Source organism: Colletotrichum costaricense (genome assembly GCF_030867565.1).
Source record: "Colletotrichum costaricense strain IMI 309622 chromosome Unknown Scaffold_3.1, whole genome shotgun sequence".
NCBI classification, from domain to species: domain Eukaryota; kingdom Fungi; phylum Ascomycota; class Sordariomycetes; order Glomerellales; family Glomerellaceae; genus Colletotrichum; species Colletotrichum costaricense.
In genome coordinates this window covers 1,538,364-1,563,183 of record NW_026848232.1, presented here as the reverse complement: position 1 = coordinate 1,563,183, position 24,820 = coordinate 1,538,364, and the positions used below count along the sequence as shown (strand labels likewise).

The following is a 24,820-nucleotide window of genomic DNA, read 5'->3' as shown; positions in this document are numbered from 1 at the left end:
GACAGAGAGAGAGACACAGCCATGCTCTAGGCCCTAAGCCCTTTCTTCTAGTCGAGACTTCAAAGTCTCTCCAACCTCCAAGCCGTCGTCTTTACTGTAAGTAGGTACCTCTTCGCCGCCTCGTAGGCGTATCCGTAGCTGAGATGCTGTCCGATAAACGGCCCAAACAAGGCGAGATTAACAAAGAGAAACCGCGGTGGGATGCCGATGAACAGAGGGCGTTCGATAGCCGAGAGATACACCCAAGAGCCGCCGGTCTGTCTCTCCAATCGCAAGCGCCTTTAGAGACTATGGACGGAGTGTGTTGGGCGCAGTCTGGTCGCCACGCAGTGTAAAGCAGGCGTCCCGAGCCCCTGCCTCAAGAGTCAAGGCACAGACAGACATGGACGAGCAGCCTGAAGCTCAGGATCAGACATACCGGTAGGTAGTGTAATTGCCTACCGATAGATGGAGGATCGAGTCTTTGAGAGAGGCACGGAAAGGTACCACCGTCCCGACTCCCCAGTAAGTGGGACGCCGATGCAGCGGTCATCGAGACTCTGGGCAGAAAAAAAGACATTCGAGAGCAGAAAAACGGCAGCTGAGACGGAGCACTAGCAGCAGACTGCCACTGGTCAAAAACCCCGGCCATGCGCCAGGCCGCTAGAGACATGTCGCCGGGCTGAGGGGCATCGCTGGGCCTAGAACGAAGCTGGACGATGGATCGGCGTGCCGGGTACCCTTGCCACATTGCTGAAAATCTGTAGCTGGGCATGAGGAAGCCTGGAAATTGTTGCTGCATAGTCATACAGTAAAAATGGGCGGTAGACGGGCAGCTCCATAAGATCCCGTCGCCTCTTGTTCTTCTTGGTCGAGTCGAGAGACAGAGTTGGCTGCTCTGAACAGGGAACGAACGGGTCAACGGGCACGGTACGTTGTTGAGGATACGCTTCTTAGCAACCCTGGCGTAAGCGGGTGTCTCTGGTTCTAGCGTGCAATGCAGACATGCAACGACCTGCAAGGTTGCCATCGCCTGTGCCCTGATCGGCATGGATAATGGAGAAAGGCTCTGTTTCTTGTCCGTTTCCTTCGAAGCCTGAGCCGAACGGGACTTCGACCGTCCTCGCTTACGAACTAGCGCTGAGGTGGAGTCCGGAAAATTTGTCCATTGCTTTTGCGTCGGGAATCTTGATGTCTTGACGTTTGCTGCCTTCGGGCGTGTAATTCTAGTGAGTGCTTGCGTGAGCGCAAGGAAGGGCGGGCGGGCAGGCGGAAGAGCCCAACTGTCTAACAGTCTCCGTGCCCTGGATAACGTATGTGTGTGTGTGTGTGTGTGTGTGTTGTGTGTCTAGTCTATGTGTCTAGGCATGTGTGTATGTCGTGCTGTTGGCCTTGTAGAGTTAATGTGCGATGAGGGAACCAGTGACGGAGCTACGTGAACCTTGTCCAAGATCCCGAATACTTCCCACAAGTAGTCAACAACCTAATAAGATGGACGACAATACACAGTAAGTGCCGTCGGTAGCTTGCTTGGGCAGCTGTGCGAATACCTAGTACCTACATAGATCCGTCAGCAGCACACCACCACCCGCGGCCAGGATGGCCGGTCATGATGAAGCACCAAGCAAGCTAGTCACGCACAGATACACGTTATTATCTTGTGGCGGATAGGCATCCAAAGGCAATAGTCCAAACTCGAGGCACCCCAAATCCCCAACGTGAAGTGTAAAGGAGACGTGAGGGCCAGGTAGCTGACCCTGCCCTGCCTTCATTGCTTGGCTTGGAGGAACGAACGGCTTCAAGCGTTCCCGGCCAGAGACACTTCCAAAAATACACGGCATGTCTATAGCGGACTTGTCTCCAGAAACTCAGAGACAACCCACAGTTTCTGGGGCTCAGCGGGTGTCACTAAGCGGCCTCGACTGGACCTAAGCCTGGAATTCCCCTGGCCCGTTTGATCCACTCAAGCTTCCTCTAGCACGAGCTGTCCCCGCCGTCCGAATGTGATTGTGCAGAAAGCCGGCCGAGCCATCGCAAGACTGCAAATCGTCTTCCAGGGTTGGAGGATGGAAGGCCAAGATGAAGTGGAAGGAGTGGATATGGCATGGCTTGCGGTGGGCCAGTTGCATAGTGCCTGTCAAAGATTTCCCCAACAAACATGAGGTAAGGTGGTAAGGTACCCCATCTGTAAGGCCAGTTGTGGAAGCCGATTCGAGGTAATTGAGCAGGAGCCTGTCAAGGTCGGGAGATGCGCAGCCAGTGAAAGCCACGCCTAGAGTATCTTCATTTCCAGGGCCTGGAAAAACTTCGTGTTGACCACCTTGATCTATTGCAGGAGCATAATGGGGCCGAGGGGCATGCGACATAAATCGTTGACGTCCGTTAATACGAAATGATTGCCGTCCTGGTGTGTCCGTACGGAGTAAGAGTATGTACACGAATAAGCAGCGAGAAGCCGTCACTGATGATCGGTAACCCCTGAGAGGAGCTTCAGCCTTCGAGCTTCAACTACCTCCTAATCTCGACGAGGGATGCTCATCACAACGACGTCCGGCTGAAAACCAACAATTCCTCGGCTGAACCGTCCGGCCGGGAACTATCCGTACCGCTTGCGCGATTGTGCTTGGGGCGCCGCAGTAGCGGTTGAGGCGAATGATGTTTTTGGTTTTGGTGTCGTTGTGGTAAAGTAAGAATCCGCGCCTACCGCGTGCGCGCGCGCCGCGAAATGCGCGATACGGCAATCTGTACTCATACAGCATGCGCTTCGCGGCATCTGTTATCCGATCGTTGCCAGTGCCTGTCCAAATCTCGGAGCCTGCCTAGTCTGTCCGGATCCTTCAAGCATGTCTTGTGATTCCGGACGGTTAGATGTCATGGGCGTCATACGTCTCGTGGTGGTGGTGGTCGCGCTGATCACTTTGGGCGCGGAGTGTGGTCCGAAGTCTCCTCCTCGCCCACCGCATTCCCGTTACGTGTGACGGCGCCGGGCCTGAGAGGAAATAAAGTACGGATACGTCCACTTTCCCACCCCGTCTGAGAGTAGGCAAAGTCTCTCTCACAGACCATTGACAGGTCCAACCTTGGTGCCAACGCATCTCGGACTGTGACATGATCCTCACCTAAGCAACTCAATGTGAGCAACGGGCGAGCTAGTTGTCGCCTTGCTGCATCGCACGTTCAGTCACTAAACCCTTCCCTGGATATCTTGCGAGCGCCTCAGGCTCAGGCCTTGTGCCGGGTCGTCCTACGTACTTCTTGCTCTCGCCTAGCGCTGGGCTTCATGGCTTTCTGGCTTTCTGCCCTTCCAACAACCAGCCAAGCCAAGCCTCCCTTCATCCATATTCCTTTGCTTCATTCGTCGATCTCTAATCTTGCCCTGGCCCCCAATCATCTTCTTCGGCAGGCTGTCTCACCCCTAGGGCGTGCCCGTAGAGAGACGTCCTTGTTCCAGACAGATTCATCGTTCGGATCCAGTTGCTGCCCAGGTGGGGTGGATGGGAAAGTTTGATCGATCCCTTCCCTTCACTTTCGACATAACTCACCGGAGCGTGAGCGTGTACCATATGACAAGCCGGTCTTGTTGGTTGATTGATACTTGGTAAAGACGGGAAGAACAATAGCCGCATCCCACGCGTGACAAGCCCCTGAGCCTCCGAGAGAGGTAGGTCGCAGGGTGTCCATCGCAGGTTCCAGGGAGCGCATGGTTGCAAGAGGCTATAATACGGTTTGGACGGCATGTTCCATCTCTCGTCCCATACTCTGCGACGATCAATCCAAGGTCCACATCCATTCTTCCCTTTTATCCGCCGAGAGCTTTTGCGACGAATTCTCGCGCTTCTTCGGGCTCCAGATTTGCCCCGCGATAAAGGCTGTGCATGCAGGCAAAGTCAGTATGCTAATTTCGGCCTCAACTGTTTCTGTCTCTAGAGAGCGCTGGCCACTGCGAGCTTCTAGTCCGACTATCCGGCACCGCCTAGAGCACCAAGACGATTCATTTCGTTTCAGCGGCTATTGTCCGCCGGTGGGATGGGTACCTATTTGGTTGATTCTGTGGACGGACGGGGTTCCGTGACCGTCTGGCTGTTCCCGAGGAAAAATAAGGTAGGTCGGCTCCGTACATTAGCTGACCTTTGTTAAGACAGATCGTGGGATTGTGTAAAGGGCCCGATCTGGTCTCTGGCAATCGATATTTCTCCGAGCCTTCCAAAGCGCGTCTGATTTCGGTGGCACCAATGGCCACCAATAGATGCCAAAGTTGCGGATTAGTGATTAGTAGGAAATAGGAGTCTCGACCGCGCTGCTGAGAGCCTGAGACAATTTTGTCGCTGCCGGATCGGCCAGAGCTGCTTTTTCCTGCAAAGCGGGACAAGGAACACGGCTTCCAAGATCTTGGCCAGACCTCGTTCAGTGTTATCTCTCCAGCACCACCAGTTGGCCAGCCGGCTTCAAGGGACGTGTGCCGTTGACGAAGGGGCATCCTTGTGCTGCACGAGGTAATACCTCGAAAACAGCAAGGCCTTGAAACTGGCCAGCACGACATATCGGGTCGTAATAAAGTAAGTCCCCACGAAAGCCCCCTCAGATTCAGTGTTAGTGGGGTCCAGATGCGGTCCGTTGTGGTGGGAAGCTCGCAAGTCGGCTCCGAGCAACTCTCCTAGAGTCCTAGGAGGGACTCGGGAGGGCGTGGTGCACTGGCGCGCACCGAGACAGCCGACGAATCCAACAAACGGTGTTGCAAGTCGACGAATGGACCGTCAAATCTCGAACCTTGGGTGTGCCGCAAGTTCGGTTCCGGCATCGGGTTCGTATATTGTATTTGTGCAGTGCTAGTTCGAAACGCGTTGGGGAGGGGATGTAATTCCAGGATCCGGCTCTGGGCCAATGGGCAAGCTTTGGAGCGATCGCAGCGCGGCCCTGACTTTGCGGGCGTCTAAGCAGTGCCAGACTGCCAGTGTGAGTGAGCAGAGGATTCGACCCGCAACTCGGCCGAACAGGCTTTATTGGAGCTGCTGCAGCTATTATGCAGGTCGTACTCCGTATGTATGTGTTGGCAGCGGAACGAGGCGAAGTGAAAGCCGGAATAGAGCATCTGAGATCATGGATGGGCGTGCAGTAGGTTCCGTCAACGTCAAAGAACGGAATAAAGCATCCCTCATACGACAATTGCCGCGAACAGCTTCGTGTCGGTGCAACAAATGTGGTACGTACCTTTCAGTCAGTTCCCCATGTCAAACTGTGCGAAGGGACGAGCGAACGGTTTGAGCGGGCGAGAGGAAGGCATTGCGTGTTGCGGCGCAACAACAGACACAACGGAAGAGAAGAGTTCGGGATTGGAAGACCGAGAAATACGATGTAGGTACTCCATACTGTGGTGAGGTAAGGTGAGTTAGAGCTCGCCGAATGACGATCGACCAACAGACCCCCGGACGGGACAGCAGATCATCAGTCGAGTTTGGTGACAGAAGGTTTGGTTCCCGCGGTGCTGGCCTTTTTGACGCAAAGCTTCACGATGTGGCGAGGTTGTCAGCCTCGGCTCAGGCTTGCCGAAATCGAGGAAGACCTGGCTTGGATGTCTGTAGGTCATGTCTGAAGTAAGAGCAGATGCGATGTGGTTGGTGGGAGCGGGATCTCGAAGACATCGGACGAGGATTCGGAGGCAGAAGTGACGGTAGCATTGTAAGAAGCAACGGCGAAGCCGCGAAGCTGATACTCGGACCAGCATGCTTGGGCTTGCAGCTGACGACGTCTCTCGAGTCTCGAGGCTCGAATTCCGAGTACTGTGTATGCGTATGCGTATCTGTACTCTGTGGGCTGGACACAATGAAGGGCAGCAAAGCAGGCTGGTGGGCAGCGTGCTGGGTGCTTGCTACCGACGCCCGTTGAGGCTGCATGTATCAGGTTGACAAACTAGGGAAGTAATTGACAGTCTGCAGGAGCTCGAGTGCTCATTGAGCTGATTGGCAGGGTAATCTGGAGAATTGTTCTGGAACTTGAAGGGGTCCCTTGCAGCGGAGGGCATCTTGGCGAGGTCGCCAGTCGAGACAGGCAAGCCGCAATTGTAGTGGTACGGAGTAGGTCGAGTCGAGGCGAGTGTCTTGTATAATTGCTTTTGGTGATGCTAGGTCCAGTACGTTTGACATAGAAAGCCGCAAGAGAGTGGAACGATGGCAATGACGTGTGGATCTCGATGAAGGGGATTCAGTGTCATTTCCGAGTGGGCAAAGTGTTGTCTCCGTAACTAAGGTAAGGTTCCTTGCGGAGTAATTATTCGTACGAATAGTACGGACATGGAGGAAATTGAGGGAAGCCATTGGAATTCGGGGAGCCTCTCTGCCGATGCTGTGGGAAGGTACAGAACGACTTGGACCTTCCATTTGGAAAGTGGTCCACCTCATTCACCTCGGGCAGGGGCCGGCCGGAGACAATTCCGTCGCACAAGGCAGGCAGTTGCAAGCCGCAGTGCGCACTTGCTGCAGAGGCACAGAACTGAGATGGGAAAGAAAGAAAACAAGCACCTTCCACCGGGAAAGCAAGGAGCAGCTCGCCTAGATCCCAAGTGAGACTGGCGTTCTCGCTTAGCACTTTGAGGTGTCTACAGTGAGGTTAGCGCCGCGGGAGCCCCGAACGTCTGGCGCTGACAGAGCATCGAGCCGGTTTTAGCGCACTTGAAGCCACCGCACTCAAGTGTCTCAGTGGTACGACCTACAGTCTGATTGGACAAGCGCCGGGAATAAGGTAAGCTTCCACACAGATCAGACACCCAACCTCCGTCGGTTAATTCCAGGCAACGAACGACATGATGGGAAAGTATTCCCGCCGACGAATTTTGGCCAGTTGGTACCAGGGCATTTTGACATTCCCGGTCCCTTCCATTCTACCCCCCAAGTTTCTGCCTGCACCTCCAAGTTCCAGGCTTCCAGCCCCCTCCCAGATGGAACCTGACCGTTCCGCGTCAATTCATCCTCCATAACGGGGTAGTAAGGTAGCCGTACGGATCCAACACCTTTAGCAGTTCTGCGCTTACTGTGCCGCTCGCATACACAACAAGATTAGACTCATCCCTACCTTACCTTACCTTGGAAAGACAATACACACTATCTCTTCCAGTCTCCGTCCCTTCCGACGTTACCTTATCTCAAGACCTTAAGCTCGTCGTCTGCTCGAACCCCGGCCTCGCGCCGTTTGAACTACAATCTACAGGCCTCCCCCCGGTCTCTCGAGCGGTAATGGACAAATCGTAGAGCTGTATCCATACCTTACTTTTCTCCTTCTAGGGGAGGGTTACTTTCGCGTAGACTTCCGTTTCGCGGAACAACCACCTCACCACCAATCCAAGGCCCCTCGTCTTCAAGCTCCCAGCCCCTCGTTTGCTCGCTCATTCGCGCGCAATCATCAAGTGCTCTAGTCAAACGTACTTTGGGTCATGTTGTCGTCGTCGTCGCCGCTGTCGTCGTCATCATCATCTTCATCGTCGTTATCGTTGCCATCTGATGTCAATGCCCATGGTTCGTGCTTTGACACCGCGGCGCAAGGAGACAAGGCTCTTCGCAAGCTTTGCTTCTAAGTAAACCAATTCCAACTCTGCAATTCACGCCACCTGCATTCACACAACCTCTCCATCTCGGCACATCGAGCCGAGTTGCCGTCCGAGTCGCGAATCTTGGATACGATCAGACAACACGGCGGCGCCATGGTTCAACAAGCGCAATCCGATTCTCAACCTCAGCGTCGATCAGCTGCCGCCGACATGTCCATTGCCAACAACACCAGCGCGAGATCCCAACACCCATCAAAGAGCCCAGCGCCACCTCACGATGAGGCTCAGGTCGCCAAGATTCCTCATTTCCTCCCTCACGAGCGCGTCTTTCCCATACAGATAGGCAATGAGCTGTTTAAGCTCTCCGGCGCATCCATTTCATCCGATGGTACGTTCCTGAATCCCTGCCATGCCCACTTCTCTCAGTCCCGTCTTTGTGTAATGCGAACTCGCCGTCCGGCGTTGCGCCGCGATCCACCGCGATCCGCGCCAGGCGCCCAAGACAAAACACCATGCTGACCCTCCGTCTCTGTCTTCAGCGCCGTCGTACTTCTCTCAGTACTTTTACTGCCAGGTCAAAAAGGCACAAGAAACCGGCGAGGATCTCTCCAATGCCATCCGCACCTTGTACATCGACCGCGATCCCCAGACCTTTGCCGACATCTCCCTCCACCTCCAAGGCTATCATGTTAAACCCCGAGACGGCACGCACTTTGTGCGGCTTTTTGCCGACGCCCAATTCTATAGCTGTGCGTGCTTGCTTGATTCAAGTCCTCGGCGTTTACGACTAACACAGCTCTGGCAGTGCCCAAGTTGATATCACAGCTCTATGAGGAGTCAATATTCATCTCCATCGGCCACCGCGAGTTTCAGATCCCCCGCGATATCTTCACCGACCCAGGCAATTCGCCAAACTTCTTCTCCCTCGGCTTCGCAGTCTTCTTCTCGAACCCCGAAGACCTGTTCCCCGGCCTTGACCGCGAAGGCCTCCTCCGCCCGCCCTCCATCCTACCGCCGTCCGTCCCGAACCGCTCTGCCGATACCTTTGCCGAGATCCTACACCTGCTACGTGGATACCCCGTAACGATCCGTAACGAGTCGCACCGCGCCGAGCTACTACGAGACTGCCGCTACTTCAATTTCAAAGGCCTGGAGCAAAAACTCATCCCCCACCACATCAGCCATAACCAGAGCCGCCGGCGCGAGGAAATCCTCCTACGCCTCGAAGACATACTAAAAAGCGGCATCAGCGTCGCCGCAGACGTCTCGGCTTCCCCCGCTGACCACCTCTCCGGCTGGGTAAACTACGCCCGCCCCTACGTTGACGACCGCGCGGCGGAGCTGGTCCTCGAAATCGGCGGCGAGAGCACCCGCCTCCACTTCCACCACAGCTCCGGCTCCGTCCGCGCCGAGTTCTTCAAAGACACCCGCGCCCGCGTGGCGCGCCTCTTCGAAGTCGTGGCCACCAAGCTCAACCTCCCGCCGACGACGCAACCCCTAGGCCTCCTCATGGCCTCGGGCGGCGCCGGCAGCCAGCCCCCGACACCGGGACACACCCCGCTCAGCGAGGACCTCGTGCGCGTGTCCATCGACAGCGACACCTCCATCACCCTCGACGGCAGACCACACACCCTAGACTTTGAAGACCTACAGCCTACCACCGCCAACAACAACAACCCCGTGTCCGCGGCCTCGAGCACAGCCGAATCACCCACAGCAACGACAGCGTTCCAGCCCAACTCGCGCAAGCGGAGACGGGTCGACTCCCACGGCTTCGCGACGGCCGCAGGCCAGGGCCAGGCGGCGCTCGCGGCCGAGGAGTGGGTAGTTCGGACGGGCCAATGGAGGCTCAAGATTCAGGGTTCGCGCGGCGGAAAGAGCTCCGTCGAGTGCGTGCTCGTCGCCGTCAAGCTCGACGCATATAGCTCGGAGAATGCAAGGAATGCAACCAGGGGGTTCCTAAACGGATGATAGGGGGGGCTGCCTGCTTTAGACGGACACCACCAATATGGGTTCGAACCGCTTTCCTCCCCCGCCTTCCGGTGTTGAAATTTTTCACAATCGTTCGATATAGGTCGCAAAGTTGGGATATCCAATGATGTTTGGGGAGTTGTTTGGGATCCTTGTTTTTTTTGTGTTCCCAGGGGGGGCGGGCGGAAAAGCGATGGGAAGTGGATATACTATACTACCTTCTTGCATGACGTTACGACTTTTTTTTTGATATCTCTTTGCTATACTTTATGCTACCTATACCATCACCAACTATCAACACCGTCGAAAAAAGTAGGGGGAGTATTTTCGAGGCGAGAGACATTTCAAGAGAGAAAGGGGGTTAGAGGGGGGGGGGGGGTTCAAAGACTGCATCACTCCCGTACTTGCTGCAAAAGTCTAGCTAGAGAGAAATTTTGAATATCGTCTTGGTTCAAACACCTGCTCCATCGGTATGTAGGAAAGGATCTCTGCTCCGTGACATGGTTTTTCGAAGCCTCATTAGACCTCTTGCCTTATATCCCCGCGCAAAAGAAGAAAAGTAATCGAACAATGAACCAACAGCACCTACTGCAAAGTCGTGAAGACATCAAAACACCATTTTCAAAATAGAGCTCTTCAAATTTTTCGACAAAACAAAATTCTCTACGATACCGGGTTTCGAACGCGCCGATATCCTCGCTCTCGGAAATGCATTCTTGTCTCGTCACTGTTCATCCAAACTCCACGCTGAGTTATTGCGAACTATCAAATATCATTCCAAGCAGAGCCTCTTCAAATATAAACAAAGCAAAAAACCTTGTGATGATCCCAATTCGAACCCGCAAAAATCTCTACTCTGAGCATCCTCGCATCTCACCACTTGTTCACCCAAACTACCCGCAAAAAACATAGTCTCAAACACTAAATCACCTTCCACCTAAACCTCCACGTCTACATAATCCCATACTCGCAATCAAGAGGTACTTGATTATAAACCAGCCGTAGAAAACGAAGCAAAAAAACAAAAGGCTGAGCCGACCTATACGTGGTTCATCACCATACATAGCCGGTATAGCCCTCACAGTTCGGAATCATACCGTTCGGCCATAATGGCTTTCACGGCTGACAGGTCACGGAACCGGATTACGGGAGAGGATTGGGCCTGGGTGGGCTATATACCTTGACCTTGCTTGAACGAGAAACGCCTCTGTTCCATCAGGGTTACGAGGAAAAGTGTATGGCAGTGGGCCATTTTCATGGCGACACGGACTGGGGATCAGTAACATTGCCAAGTATGTCAAGACAGATGGGTCGAAGGCGAGGCGTTGGCCAGGTCTGACGGGTGCGGTAGAGAGAAAAAGACACAATAGTTTGACTGGCTGAAGTTGGGGTGCCAGATCTCGGTGATGACATGATGGTGGGAGACTTGAAGAAGAGAATGTAGAACAAGGTCAAGGGCCTCAATTAAGTATCGAAATAAGGCAAGGCAGCAGCAAAAAAACAACAATAAGCAATACTATCATCAATCCAGCCAACCCCCCTCCTCATTTTCATCGTCATACAAGAAACCAGAAAAAAGACAAGAATGCTAACCCGCCCCCGGTGGTATGTACTGTGTCGTCAAGGTTGGGGAATCCAAACTCCTCGTCATAAAGAGGGGGTCAACAGGGAAAAACACAAGGAGGCCGTTTCTCCGTTTACCCTCCCCATTTTGTCCAAGAACGCCGCGACCATGCTGCAGACGACATGTACCGGTCAGAGAGGAAAGGATGAGATGAAAAACAGGCCGGATGAATGAACAAAAACTCCTCTCCAAAATAGAACTCCTGGAAGCTCCCGCGCTTTCCCAATGGACCACCGTAAACGCCCTGCTTTTTGTGCACAAGTCTGATTTTTCATACATCTGTCAACCATCCAAACGAGCCACGTGAGAGAGAGTCCCGGGTGAGCTTCCATAGGCGATGTCGCATGCCCTCGTTATGCCACTGAACTGTCTGTGGATTGACCGGGCTGTCAGATTCTGCCGGTGGTGATTCAATGTCCTCGAGGGGCATGTTCAGCTTCACTCTGCGGTCAATGGTGGACGAGGCCGCCTCGAACCGAAAGGGACTCTATGCCTTGGCCTTGGGAACCGTCTGACCAGCGGGGGCGCTAACATCTCGCCGCTCGCCGGCACCCTCAATCATCTTCTTGCGGGGTGTCGCAGTGCCTTGGGCGATGGACTTGGCGCGTCCGCGACGTTCGCGGATACGAGCCAGGGCCTCCTCGCGGGTCATGGTCGGGGTCATGGCGGGGTTATTGATATCAAAGGACATTTGGCAGTCACCGCCAGAAGGTGTACGCGCACGCTCGAACCGAGGCTGTGGTCGAGGCTTATCGTCGCGGACGGGGACGGTTGTCGTCGTGGTCTTGGTGTAGAAAGCTGCGGAGGTGTGGGGTCGAAGTGTATCATCGAGCGATGGCGAGGGGCCCCTTGAGGAGCGGGATGCCGGGCGTTCCTCAGTGTCGGGCATGGTGGGGATGGAAGGGAGAGGTGCGGTGTGGACTTCACCGTGGGCACCACCGTGGGGTGCATTGAGAAGTGATGCCAGAGACATACGTTCTTGCGCAAGAACAGCAAAGTCTGGGGGTTCGAGGGAGGGCGTCCGCGAGTACCTCTCCGGAGCATCGTGTGGTGTAGGAGGTTCGTTGGGGGACTCCTCACTTGACTCATTCACTCGTCTTCCTCGTTCTTCCTGTGCCTCGATCTCGTCGGCTTCTTGCTGTGAAACAGTTCGGAAAATACCCTCACGGGCACAGAAGATGGTGCTTCTCCTCTCTTCCTTGGATCTCCTGTGCGCAGCTGGCTTCTTGAAGGGAGCGTCTTCGACTGGCGGGCTCAATGATGCCCTCAATGACGGAGACGATTCCCTACCTCCACGGAGGAGAACCAGATCGCTGGCATCGGCAATCTCAGCTGGCGGCATCAGTCTGCGCTTGGGTGACAAGATGCTCGCTCTGTTTGAAGCCAGGCTTTGCCTCGGAGAGACGAGGCTTCTTCTCCTGTGAGACTTGGCGCATGGGCAGCAACGCAATTCGCACTCTGCCTGAAGGAAATCGACAAGCTCCTGAGCACGATCCGCACGTTGACGCTCCCATGACACCTGGAGTGACAGCTCCTCAATCTCCCCTTCGCTGGCGGCGGATGAGATGATGTCGACTGTGGAGAGAGAGAAGCGCGGTCCCTTCTTCTTTGGCGAGGCAAACTCGTCGTCGGGCGCGGCGTTGGCCGTCTTGGGCAGGGGGATACGGCCTTCGGCGGCGATACGGGCGACCTCTTCCTCCTTGGCGAGGGTCTTGTAGACGTCGCGTTCCTGTTCGAGCATCTTGATGCGCTCGAGAGCCTCGCCGAGTTCCTGCTCCATGCCTACCATCTGGTAGCGAGCTTGGAAAGCTTCTTCCTCGCGGGCCTTGTTGCGCAACTTCTCGGCGTCGAGGTTGTCGGAGGCGAGGCGCCAGCCTTCGCGAGAAGCCTTTAGTTCTTCTTGGAGCTTGATGATTTGGGACTCGTTCTTGAATGTCTTTTTGCGTGCAAGCTTGATTTCCTTCTCCCATGCTGCTTTCGTGTGTGCGTAGGTTTCCTTTGCGCGACCGTATTGTTCCTGGAGGAGACATTAGTATGAATGAGTTGCATCACCCCGGAAATGTAGCAGATGAGCGTACCATGACGGTTTCGAGACGCTCGCTCACGCGCTGCTCTCGCTCCTTGCCCTTTTCCAGCTGCACGCGCAAGACCTTGGACTCGTCCTTGTACCTGCGCAGCTCGGTCTCGGCCTCCTCGCGACCCAGCATGGCGCGCTTGAGGGCGGCATCAGCGGTTTTGCGCTCGAGAGTCTTTGACTGCATGGCGAGATTGTTGAACTGGGAGATCTTCTCGTGAACGGAGCTATCTCGACCTCCAGGACTACTGCGAGGTGAGGTAAATAGGTTACGAGCTTGTTGGGTTTTGTTGGCCCGGTCTGGGGTCATTGGGCTCAATGGGCCGCCCGGTGAGGACGGTGGTTCGGCGCTGTCGGCCATGGTGGTGATGACGTTTCTGTGATTATCGCGGCGAGGTATCTGTCATGCAGGTTGCGTGATTGATGGAGAAGTTGTGCGTTGAGGGTTTGTCTACTTCGAGGGGGTGGTGCTCGAAGACGTCTTGCATGTGTCGCGGCGTGCGAGGATGACGATGATAGCGTTTGGAGTTGAGAAGAAACCCTTAAGGGAGGTGGTATGGATCATGGAGGGTAAGGTAGGTCGACAGCAATAGAAGCCAAAAGTAAAGGTGTATGTATGTAGCTGATTCCCAGTCCAGGCTGAATTGAGGTGTGGGTTGGGGCAGCAAGAACAGGTGGGCGGCTGTTTACAGTGCGGGCGCTGGAGTTGCTGCAGGTGGGTTGTCTGGGTGACGCGGTGGATTGGTCTAGCGAAATGGCTCATTTGGCCATGGGATTGGCTGAGGGTCGAGTGACATGTGTAATCAGCTCCACTTTTGGGCGAAGAACCGAAAGAGAAAAAAAAAGACGTTTGGCCTAAAGAATGATTTCGACGTCGGGCAGATGCTCAATGCGGTAAGTCACTCGGTATAACGATCTTTGTATTTATGGAAGGGTTCTTGGGCTGATATAAAACAACTTAGGGGATATGTGCATGAAGATACTCAAGCTATGGTAAAGGTAGGTAGGTACCTTTGGGAAGGTGCAGGAGGAGGGAAAGAAGGGATGGCAATGGATTAAATGGCTTTCTTCCCTCATCCTCTCCCTGAATCCTTCTAGCTCAAACACTTGCACGGAATACTACGGTACACTATGTACGGAGTAACGTATGGGTTAAGCTCCCGGTCCAGAGATGGAGGGTTTCTGCTTGTTGCATCTGAAGATTCCCCAACCTGCATTGTGTCGCACAAGTGGATGCCCACTATCCGTACCAGTGCCTTGCCTTTTGATCGTTCTGACCGGGGTCACAGCTTCTGGAAGCTCTACCCGTATCCGTAAGGTACTCTGTATCTGTGCCTTCCAATAATGTACTAAACCTCATCTATGAGGTAAGCAGCCACGCATGAACACAGCTTGAGGCTTTGCTCTTTCCCATTAATTGACCTTTCCCTGAGGTACGTACTTCGTAACCTCAAATGCTTCCGTAAGCAGCTCGAAGGCTTTAACCTATCCTGGAGAGCTGCCACCGGCTGCCACTTTATGTGTAACTGCTGCGTCTCCAGGGAACCCTCCTGCATTCTTGCCAGTCTTGCCAGAGTCTCCAAAAAGCGGCAAAGTGTCTTCCAATGCTTCTCTAAATCAGACCCAAGGGTCTTCAACTTGTCAAAAAAAAAAAAAAAGAGACCCAGAAAAGGGGGACTCCCATCGGATTGCTTGGATCCGCAGCGACCTATCACAGGCCGTCTAAAAGTCACCTTTTTGTGTCTTGCTCGCTCTCGGCCTCCACCTCATCGCCGTCCCGTTCGCGCCGTAACGTATTAGCCCATTCCATTGCCAGGTTCCGGCGGGGTGTGGAATAAATCTGTCCGCGTACGGATACATACTCCGTACATTTCCATCTTTTTATATCTAGAATCGTGTCCCTTGGATTCTGTCTGGCTACATAGACAACGTGACATTTGCACCGCTACGTGTAGCTTCTCAAAGTAGTACAACGACGTCGATCACTTAAAGTAGCTTCCCCGGCAGTGAGACTTTCCGAACTGGCAACCTTACCTCGAGCTATCCTGCCAGCTACACACCTCACTTCACCTCTCCTCACCTCTCCACAGACACACCAACAGGCACATACACACAATGGCCGACGACGCAGCAAACGTGCGGCAACGCAAGCGCGTCGAGGAAGTCGACTCGGACGGCAACGCCATCGACTCGGACGCACCGCCTGTCACCACAGCAGACAAGAAGAAGAAGAGCAAAAAGTCCAAGAAAGAGTCTGTGTACACGGACGAGTACAGCCCCTACCTCGACATCCTCCGCCTCCTCAGCTTCTTCTTCCTCGCCTCGTGCGCCCTGAGCTATCTCCAGAGCGGCGGCGAGAGCTTCTTCTGGGGCCAGAAGAATAAGCCCTGGTACATGAGGCCCGACTACTGGAAGGCCAAATGGGTGCGTGACCAAACAAACCGTTCCCTCTCCCCCTCCCATATTCCCCCAATTCCAGAGGAGTCAACCGAATCGAACGAAAGCTAACCATACCACTTCACAAACAGAACGGCCCCCTCTACCTAACCCCCGAAGAACTCCTCCAATACGACGGCTCCGACCCGACAAAGCCAATCTACCTCGCCATCAACCACACAATCTTTGACGTCTCCGCCAACCCGCGCATCTACGGCCCCGGCGGCTCCTACAACGTCTTCGCCGGCCGCGACGCCTCCCGCGGCTTCGTCACGGGCTGCTTCGTCGAGGACCGCACCCCCGACATGCGCGGCGTCGAAGACATGTTCTTACCCTTGGATGACCCCGAAATCGACCGCCACTGGTCGTACGCCGACATGCAGGCCCTCCAGGCGGAAGAGCGCGCGGCCGCGCAGCAAAAAGTGCACGATGCGCTGAAGCACTGGGTTGATTTCTTTAGCAAGAGCGACAAGTATGGCGAGGTGGGCAAGGTCAAGAGGGAGGAAGGGTGGTTGGAGAAGGAGAAGAGGCGGCCGCTTTGTGAGCAGGCGCAGAAGGGCCGGGTAAAGAGGGTTGTCCCTGGACAGGAGACGAACTAAGGCCGCCTAGACTGATGTTCTACCGGCGGTGTCCTTACCAGGATTTGGTGTTTGTGTTGTAAAGATGATTCACTGTAGTATACTAGGGAGGGAGCGAAAGAAAGAAAGAAAAACGCTGTAGTTCGTATAACATGAAGCGGCGGACCTTTCGCGATGTTCGATGTTCGCTCCGCATTTTACGTTGCGTGTGACATGTATGTAAAGAATTGATCTTGGACAAAGCAGCTGATCTGGAGACACACAGTTCGAATCTGCTTGGTAGTTTCGTCAGTAATCTCCTTGCTCGAAATTCGCACTTTTATAGCTGCTGATTCGAGGTATGTTTCGCTAGTAGACAAAAGCGCATCAGCTAATGCCACCATGTCTTCTTGATCAGTCCCGAGCGCTAGTTGTACGAAGGAATGGGGTACTTGTAGAGACCTGAAGGCTCTCAACTCGGGTCTTCCCGAGTGCAGAAAAACCAAAAGACGCGAATATGGATGTTGAGGATCAGAATGATGCACATGCAGTTCGGCTATAGCAGATGCTCAAGGACACACAAAGTCGCTGAGAAACGCAAGGGGTGAGACAACGATTATTCACTGCCTTCAGAACACGTCGTGTCAAGATGATGGTAGCCGCTTACTTGACTCTAGTAACACTCGGCATGTGTACCTAGGACATACTAAGCCAAACGCTCATCTCGACGTCAGAGAATGAGGAACTTGATTTGATTCTCAAGCACCAAGCTGATTCCGAGTGTCCGTTGTTATAGTGTCACGTTTCCGAGAACTGGTATAAAGAGAAACAAAAGTTTGAGCATTCCAAGTGCTTGACGAAACGTACATGTACTGGAATCAACGAGAACTCAATTTAGATGCCATAGCAGAAAGTATAAGATCACGCCGTTTTTCCAATACGGGTTCCTCATATACACATGAAGAGCCCCGTCTAGTCTCGTTTCGTTTTTTTGTCTCTTCATACAAAAGTATGCCACCCCTGAGTAAAAAAAAGGAAAAGTGAATGGTATTAAGTTCATCATCACAAAAAATTGTTTGTTTACACCCGTAGTAGTAGCCCAGTAGTAGTAGTTCCAGAAACCAAACTCCTGGCCCGTACCCTCTCTCTCTCCATAACCCCCTCCCTCCTTGAATCGATCCCGAAAAAGCACACAAACAAGGTACTAAACCTCTTACATGAGCAAGAAGGCAGCGCCAAGAGCGAGCAAAAAGGTGCCGGGTGCGCTGAGGGAGACGGCGCCGGCAGTGGGGGGAGACGACGGGGTGGCAGAGGAGCCGCCGCCGCTGTTGGAGCCGCCATTGCCGGAACCGGAGCCACCGTTGCCGGAGCCGCTGCCGGCACCGCCAGTGGGGGAGGCGGAGCCGCCGCCGTTGGAGCCTCCGGCCGCGCCACCGCCGGGGATCTGGGCCTGGGCAACGTTCTTTGCGGCCTTTGCGTAGTTCTCAATAGAACGGGTTGCGTTTGCCTTGGTGCTGTTTTGGAGAATAAGAGGTTAGCATAAATGTGTCATTCCCGAGTTTGCTTGTGTTTTAGGGGTGTGGCGTGGAAGGGAGGTTGAGGGTGGTGTTCATGCGTCTGGTGTCATCGTCTGAAAGCTGAAACAGGGTGCAGCCACCAAACAACGCACGCCAACCAGGGGAATACCGAAACTAGAGGAAATGCAGCGCAAAGCGCAATTAAGGAGTAAACTCACTTCTCGTTGATGACCATAACCATGCCGTTCTGGCAGTGCTTGCCCTGGGAGCAGTAGAGCCACATGGGCGTGGTGGAGTTGACCATGACGGTGAAGACGGGGATCTGGCCCTTGGCGGCGGAGGCGGCGACGGGCTGGTAGCCAGAGTAGACGCCCTTTGCCGAGGTGTTGACGTTGGAGATGGGGATGCACGGGTTGTCAAAGGTGGACTGGACGACGGAGTGGTTGCCGCCGCGGAACTGGAACTGGACCATTGAGCCGACGGGCGCGTTGATCTTCTCGGGGAAGAACTTGAGCGTGTTGTTCGTCGAGGCGACGGAGACGACCTGGACATCGACGGCTGTGTGGAATTTGCGTGTTAGTCGACTGTCCTGTGCCATGCCTCTCTCTCATTCTCTCTCTCTCTTCTCGGTTCCTCGCGTGAAAGCTTACCCGAAGCGACAGCGGCCAAAGCCGAAACAACCATAGCTGAGATATGCATCTTGAATTTCGAGTTTTCTTAAGAGTCCGAGAAAATAGTGTCGTGAATAGGTGGTTGTCGAAAAGACGGAGTCGAGAGAGTGACTACTAAAAAGTTGGAGATATTCGAAGAAATTGGCGACTCGCGCTCTTGGTAGGACTAGCCTCTGGAAGAAGTTGAACAAAATTAAACGTAAACGGAAGAATAAGAAAAGAGAAGCAAATAGGAAATCCCGCCTCGAAGAAGTTGTCAATGATGGAAATTCTAAAAGGAGAAGGGAACTCGAAAGGGAGGGGGGTGCGAGGGAACGGCATGAATTTAAGCAACCTTCGGGATCGTCCCAAGAATTTGTGTCGCACGTCTCGACGACGAGATGCCAGAACAAGGGACCCTCAGACCCCTGCTCGGGCGGCCTTCCTAGCCTCAAGGTGGTGCCTGGGGTTGTCGTCTTGCATCTGAACAACCGTGACAACCAGAATGATGCCCACCCCCGACGGCGCGACATCAGTTGTGTACAGCCGACAGGGGGGTAAGGCGACAAGGCGAAGGGATGAGGCATGGGTGGGCAGGGCCTCTGGAACGTGTGGTAGTGCTGCACTGGGGGTCGAGTGGTGGAGGCGAGGACTTGAAGCGAGGCGAAGGGGACCATTGGCAGCATCGTGTGTGCGATTTGCCATTGCGACGAGGTAGGAAAAAGCCAGGGGTGTGTGAGGGAGGCTGATGCAGCAGTGGTTGAAACACGTTTTGACCATCACAGCCGGGCCATGGGTATGAGAGCCTTACCCTGCATACCCGCCGTACTATGTATGTCTCTTGTCTGCTCAAATTGTGTGCATAGGGACCTGAGGATAGGTCAATGATGGGCTTGTTGAGTGCAGCCCAGGACAAGCAGAAACACATCAAGACCCGACCTTGCAGGAGATTGCCTGTCTTCTCTGGTATTGGGAGATAGAGAGAGGAAAAGCCTTGCTTTGCACTTGCTTGCTGCTCTCTGTCGCCGTCGGTGGATTCTTTTCTCAAAGCTTGGCAGACTGGACATGCAGGCCAATCTGGCTTATACCACCCAGTAGTAGCTAATAAGATGGATTTGCCGCAAGGTGCCGTGTAGGGAGCCCTTGTTACCCGTCGTCAGACTTGTCAGAAGCGTGGATGGATGATGGATCATGGAGTAAGTAGTACGGGGAAAATCCAAGCCAAGACGCGCGGAAGGATAAGAGTCCAGTAAGGATTGGTGGAAGCCGTTCTAGCCGATCCTTCTCCTCCTCCGACATCTTTCACGGAAAGAAATGAAGGGATCTGGATACGTTGATCCGAAGGGTACGCAGCATGGTTGGAGTTGCTTAGACCTTGGACTAAGATACACGTAGTCGTAGTTGCGGATGGATCGTTGGGCGCACTACGCCACGCCACGCCACGCCACGCCATGCCGCGGCATGGTCAACGTCAACTGATGATTGACGGGCCGGGGATGAGACCAAAGGAGACAACCTGAGGGCTGAGAGAGAGCGAGAGACAGGAAAAGACGGCAATTGGGTTTCGTCAACGCCAGGACGGTCTATGCCTTAGCACGTAGACACCCGACCTATTTGCGGTTGGCGGCATTCGACGCCCATGCTCTGGTATGCTTCACGATGTGGTGGGTTGTAACGTCAACGTCGTCAGATTTGGGACCAGACCGATCTTGACAGCATGAGCAAGGCCAGACAAGACAAGAAAAGAACAGCAGGTGTAACGGCAGTTCGTCCGCCTCTAGTCCTGTGACCTGTTGGGAAGAAAAGTCATCTCATCAAGACATCAGCCCGTTCTGCCCGTCAAACCACAAGCCACGACTTTAGCGCACTCGCATTCAAGGAAAACTCACACACCTACCACCCAACATGTCAGACGAGAGAGAGTGTGTGTGTGAGAGTGTGTCTGTGGCGTGTGGTTGTGTGTATGAAGACTGGACTGTGAAGCAACGGTCACATTTTCGTCTATCCGTATCCGTGCCTGCAGCCTGACGTCCGCAACGAGTCTCGATTGATCGATGATTGATGAGAGCCTGGAGAGGAATGGTGAACCCCGGCGGCGGTACGGCGCAACTCTGCAACGAGACCAAGACAAGCCAGCATCCTCGAGGCCCCACGCCCCCCGGTTGATGGAGGAGGGGATAGCCCTAGACTACTGGCTGAGGGTCAGGAAGCAGAGAAAAGTTGAGACTGACGAGGAGAAGCACGGGGAGAGAGTACGGAGTGGTCTGTCTGTACGGAGAAGTGTAGCGCGTGTCAAAAGCGACTTGACCTTGTTCAAGTTGTCGGACGACGTCGAAGCCGAAATAAGGTTGAGGCCCTCTGCACGGTCCACCCGACACACTCAAGTATCTCCGTACCTATGTATCCCCGTACCCCCCAGCTCTACTCCCCATTTTATTCGACTCAACGTCATTCTGATTGGTTGAAAGACCCAGCTGGTCGCCAAAAGAGGCTGGCGCTCGGATGTGCTTCACCTTCTCCTTCAGCCCTCTGACACTTTCGCGACGTACCCTGTTTCATCCACTCCGTTCCTCGACGTTTCCCCCAGGAACTACCCATTTCACTCTTGCCCTTTCTTCACCTCTCCTCCGTGTTCGCTTCCATCTTCATGGATCTAACTTACACAGACAGACAGGCACCATCATGGATTGTTCTCCATCATGGATCATAATGGATAATGGTTAATGGATGACATGGCCTCACTAACCCTTCCCGTCCGTCCTCCGTCCTCGTCCCGGACCACATTGCGTCCCAGCCTCTCTCTCTTGAGTCTTAGCACCGCTCAATTATGCGCCATTCTGCCCGTTGCCGTGACGTCGTCCCTTCTGCCCTGGCCAAATTAATCGCCCAACCGTCTCACCCTCTCCCTGGTCTCCAGTATCCGCCAGTCTGGGGCTCTAAGAAGAATTGTCCGATTCCCAAATGAAGCGCCCACCAAAAGCAAACAAACGATCCATGCCCCCGGCTCGCCTTGGCCTTGTCAAGTCTGCTCAAGACTCCAGCTAGTAGACTAGTCAACCCGTCCCGGTGTACCGCCGTTGCTTGTCACACTCGTTGACTACTTCCCAAGTGCTCATCCCATCGTCCAATCAGGTCTGTGAGCCTCAAGCCAAACGATCAAGGCACACACAACCCTCGACTCGCCTAGCAGCAAGAAGTGTTACTATCCCAGTCCTGCCACAGTTGCGGCCATCCCTCGGTCGTCACAGAAGATACGCCCCCAAAAGCCCAAAACGGAGACATTGGCGTCTGATGTTTTTGCCTGCCATCTCTCTCGTTCCATTTCCGCCCATCTTCTCTGAGAAGAACGTGCCCGCGGCCAACGAGTTACGAAGAATCTCTTCAACCCGTGGGGAAAAAGGAAAAAGAAGAAGAAAGGAGAGCATCCCCTGACTCGCACTGTCACTCAAACAACGGCGATACTGCCCCGAGTAGTAGCAGCAGCCGCGGCAAAAGATTATTCTTGGCCAAAGGTACGCAAGATTCGCTTTCCCAAGATCTGACATCCCGGTCATCTGACCATACACATGCCTACATACACATCGAATACCGCATTTCCTTCATTCCCAAACCGAGCACGTCTTCATGCCCCTCCCTACCTTTGCCACGTCCATAACGGCTTCTCCGATCTTTTGAGTCTTGACTATCTCGTGACTCTCAGGCTCGCACCTGACTTGCAATTTTTACCTGACCTTACTCATCGCAGCCCGCGGTTCGCGGTTCGCGGTAACTAGAAAGAACATGGCTTTCCTGGGATCTTCACCTGCATAATCTTTGTTCTTCATTGCTACTCCCCACGTGCCCTCCCAGACCCCAGCCAACGGCCTCTCTCCATCCGCTATTTCACCTATCCGCGGAGATCATTCAGTCGCATCCTGCCATGATGTGCCCTCCGGCTTCAAAACTCAAAGCCTGGCCTTCAAAAAAGATTCCAGGGGAAGCCTCACGGAAAGACACGGCCTCTCCTGGAGGCCATCGGTCCCCAGGACCATATAGCCACCCTTCTGATATACCTCACAAGGGTCCCTCTTTCGCCCGCCGTCTAGCCGTATAGCACGTTTCGTCGTCTAGACGACTGTGACGATTTCCTCCCTTGACAAGTTGACGTAACCAGTCGGGGTAACTACTCAACCGTCTCAAGCCAGAAGAAACGAAACACTTCCTGGCCCTGGTATCGATCAATGGTGAAATCGAAAATCACCAGCCCCCAATTCAATGACACTCTACTTCGTACGGCTCTCCCCTCTACACTCATCTCACTCTCACAATCCGCTCTCTCGAGTTCACAGATGTCCAATAATAGCCAATGGCCTTTGGGGGCAGAAAAAGTCAGAGTCCGCTTCGTTCGTTATTGTCGAGAGTTCAGCCCATTAATGGAGTGACAGGTTATTCTCGCTCTATTCAGAAACCGTAACCAGTGTTTGAACTGATCTTTTTCTCTTTCCTAGTCTCTCTCTCTTCTGGCGTCATCCCATCTTTCCCCCGTCTCCCAGAAAAAGAAGAACTCTCCTTTCCAATGCACCGCCGCCGCTCCTACCCTAGATCCAATACCAGTACCAGACTGTCAACGGTCGTCTCCTCTTCCCTCCCACATTCTTTCTCATCCCTCACACACCTCGACAGGCCAAGCAAGGCCAGCCCAGACAAATAAACAGACTTTTTTCACAATGAGTCCAGGGCTAACCTGTGTCAAGCACCCATCGCCAAGAATTTTCAACTACTCATGTTTCGCGAGACAAGGTTGAAAAAAAAAGGCACCGAGTCTGCGTGATTGATGGCAAAGAAGGAAGATTGGGCCAAACCTTTCTTTAACACGCACGACCCTCTCTCCCACCAGAGTCCGACTCGCCTTCTCCGAACATTTGCTCGCATTCACAATGGACGGTATAGCCTTTTTGCCCTTACACCCACAGGCTACATCCTGGTGGGAAAGAAGGTATCAGGAAGGACAGATCCGATCGCGAAGGCGGGGACTTTTTTTTTTTTTCTCCCCAAGATACTATTCGCTTTGGTTCTGCCAAGGACCGGAGAAAAGTTGTCAATTCTTCTGAGACTCTTCACCCGAGTCTCCGGCCACTTGGCAACTGATCGAACAACCCCAAGTCGGCATGTCTTGAGAATCTCATTGAGAAGCCAGTCTTGGCGATCAGCGCGGTTCAACTGTATGAGCCAGTGCTTTTGGTATCAACTAAACCAGGAAACTAAGGTCACGCGCGATTTCCCAACACACAACAAGTCGTCGGGTCAAATGGCGCCTTCATACGTCGAGCGGGTAGCCAGCGGCTTTGTTTTTTGAGTGGAAGCGGAACAGAACCCAAGAACAACTCTTACCTCTCCATCTCATATTTATCGTGCTTCAACTCGAGGGTTGTGACAACTCGGGTTTGGCTTTTACAACACAAGGCCAAGACATGTGTCCAAGAGCGTTAACATCATACGGACACTAAGACTAGAGTCGTCACGAAGTGAACATCAAATAATAGTTGCTGACGAATTTGAGCGCCCGTATCGACACACGTTTTTTTTATTTTACTTTTTATAAATAGGATATATGCGCCTGACTACCCACAATGATTGACTACTGACTGTCAAGTCCAGGTAGTCTGATACTTGTCCTTGAGGTTAGAGTCAGCTTCATTAACTGAAAAGGCAACTGTACTAGCCCCAAGCCACGTTCCATGACCGTCCATTTCAAGATCCTTCGTGAAAGACGAGACATCATTGGTTTTCCATAAAGTCGAAAGCAGAGCAGCGGCCCGCCTCATGATACTAGTTTCAACCCCAGACCAGTTGCCTCAGATCGGAAGAATGCGGCTCTCCAGCTGTCACGCCGTTCTCTAGAAACACCTGTCTCTTGGACATTTGTTTGGGAGGAGACTTCAACCCCAGGGAAAGAGAGAACAGAGGTTCCAGGTTCCAGATTCCAGAGTCGAACGAACAATGGCCTCAAGTCCACTGTGTGTCAGCGTAGCGTTTCGTCCGAAGGCCCCCCCCCCCCCTCCCCACCAGACATAAAGAGCCTCATCCTCGAACAACGAAATGGTGCAATTTTAGCCGATGGTCAGGCACGACGGGTAAGAGAGACCATGTCAGAGAAGCGATTACTCTCAGACTTTTCTTCCATTTCTGTTCGTCTGAGTAGCATACCCCCCTTCCACTCGCCCCTGGACAGACCATCCCACTCCAGGGCCTTTGACATCTCTGGCGTCTAGCCTGTTGTTTCGTCTGAACCTCGCCCCAGTTACAATGTTGAGGCAACAAAGAATTTCGAATGGCAGTTGACTACCGTTCGTGCTTGGTTTTACCGCTGTGATAGCTTTCCCGGGGTTTTCGGCATTTTTATCCGCTTTCCCTTGATCGACCGGGCTGCGGTAGTAACACATCATGGTTCCGCCGCGCACAAGCAGGCCGGTCCAGACACTCATTATTCTGTTAA

General features: G+C 53.6%; 7 protein-coding genes across 7 annotated transcripts; 3 read left to right on the top strand and 4 right to left on the bottom strand.

The window, feature by feature from the left end:
- Positions 1-2,723: 2,723 nt before the first annotated feature.
- On the top strand, positions 2,724-2,957 carry CCOS01_03328 (uncharacterized protein; the record flags this gene model as incomplete). Its single annotated transcript, XM_060451514.1, has 1 exon — positions 2,724-2,957. A coding segment is annotated over one exon (234 nt), but the record flags the coding sequence as incomplete, so codon positions are not given.
- A 387-nt stretch (positions 2,958-3,344) lies between these two features.
- CCOS01_03327 (uncharacterized protein) lies at positions 3,345-4,209 on the bottom strand (the record flags this gene model as incomplete). The annotated part of the gene is made up of 2 exons (XM_060451513.1): positions 3,345-3,848; positions 4,108-4,209. Coding segments are annotated over 2 exons (606 nt in total), but the record flags the coding sequence as incomplete, so codon positions are not given.
- Positions 4,210-5,513: 1,304 nt separating this feature from the next.
- CCOS01_03326 (uncharacterized protein) lies at positions 5,514-5,870 on the bottom strand (the record flags this gene model as incomplete). Its single annotated transcript, XM_060451512.1, has 1 exon — positions 5,514-5,870. The coding sequence occupies one exon, from the start codon at positions 5,868-5,870 to the stop codon at positions 5,514-5,516; it is 357 nt and encodes a 118-aa protein (XP_060317777.1).
- A 1,799-nt stretch (positions 5,871-7,669) lies between these two features.
- CCOS01_03325 (BTB/POZ domain-containing protein) lies at positions 7,670-9,487 on the top strand (the record flags this gene model as incomplete). The annotated part of the gene is made up of 3 exons (XM_060451511.1): positions 7,670-7,904; positions 8,056-8,265; positions 8,322-9,487. The coding sequence occupies 3 exons, from the start codon at positions 7,670-7,672 to the stop codon at positions 9,485-9,487; spliced, it is 1,611 nt and encodes a 536-aa protein (XP_060317776.1).
- A 2,111-nt stretch (positions 9,488-11,598) lies between these two features.
- CCOS01_03324 (uncharacterized protein) lies at positions 11,599-13,546 on the bottom strand (the record flags this gene model as incomplete). Its single annotated transcript, XM_060451510.1, has 2 exons — positions 11,599-13,128; positions 13,190-13,546. 2 exons carry the CDS (start codon positions 13,544-13,546, stop codon positions 11,599-11,601), a joined length of 1,887 nt encoding a protein of 628 aa, XP_060317775.1.
- Positions 13,547-15,300: 1,754 nt separating this feature from the next.
- On the top strand, positions 15,301-16,220 carry CCOS01_03323 (cytochrome b5-like Heme/Steroid binding domain-containing protein; the record flags this gene model as incomplete). The annotated part of the gene is made up of 2 exons (XM_060451509.1): positions 15,301-15,609; positions 15,714-16,220. 2 exons carry the CDS (start codon positions 15,301-15,303, stop codon positions 16,218-16,220), a joined length of 816 nt encoding a protein of 271 aa, XP_060317774.1.
- A 1,171-nt stretch (positions 16,221-17,391) lies between these two features.
- CCOS01_03322 (extracellular serine-rich protein) lies at positions 17,392-18,394 on the bottom strand (the record flags this gene model as incomplete). Its single annotated transcript, XM_060451508.1, has 3 exons — positions 17,392-17,692; positions 17,914-18,253; positions 18,346-18,394. 3 exons carry the CDS (start codon positions 18,392-18,394, stop codon positions 17,392-17,394), a joined length of 690 nt encoding a protein of 229 aa, XP_060317773.1.
- Positions 18,395-24,820: the final 6,426 nt, after the last annotated feature.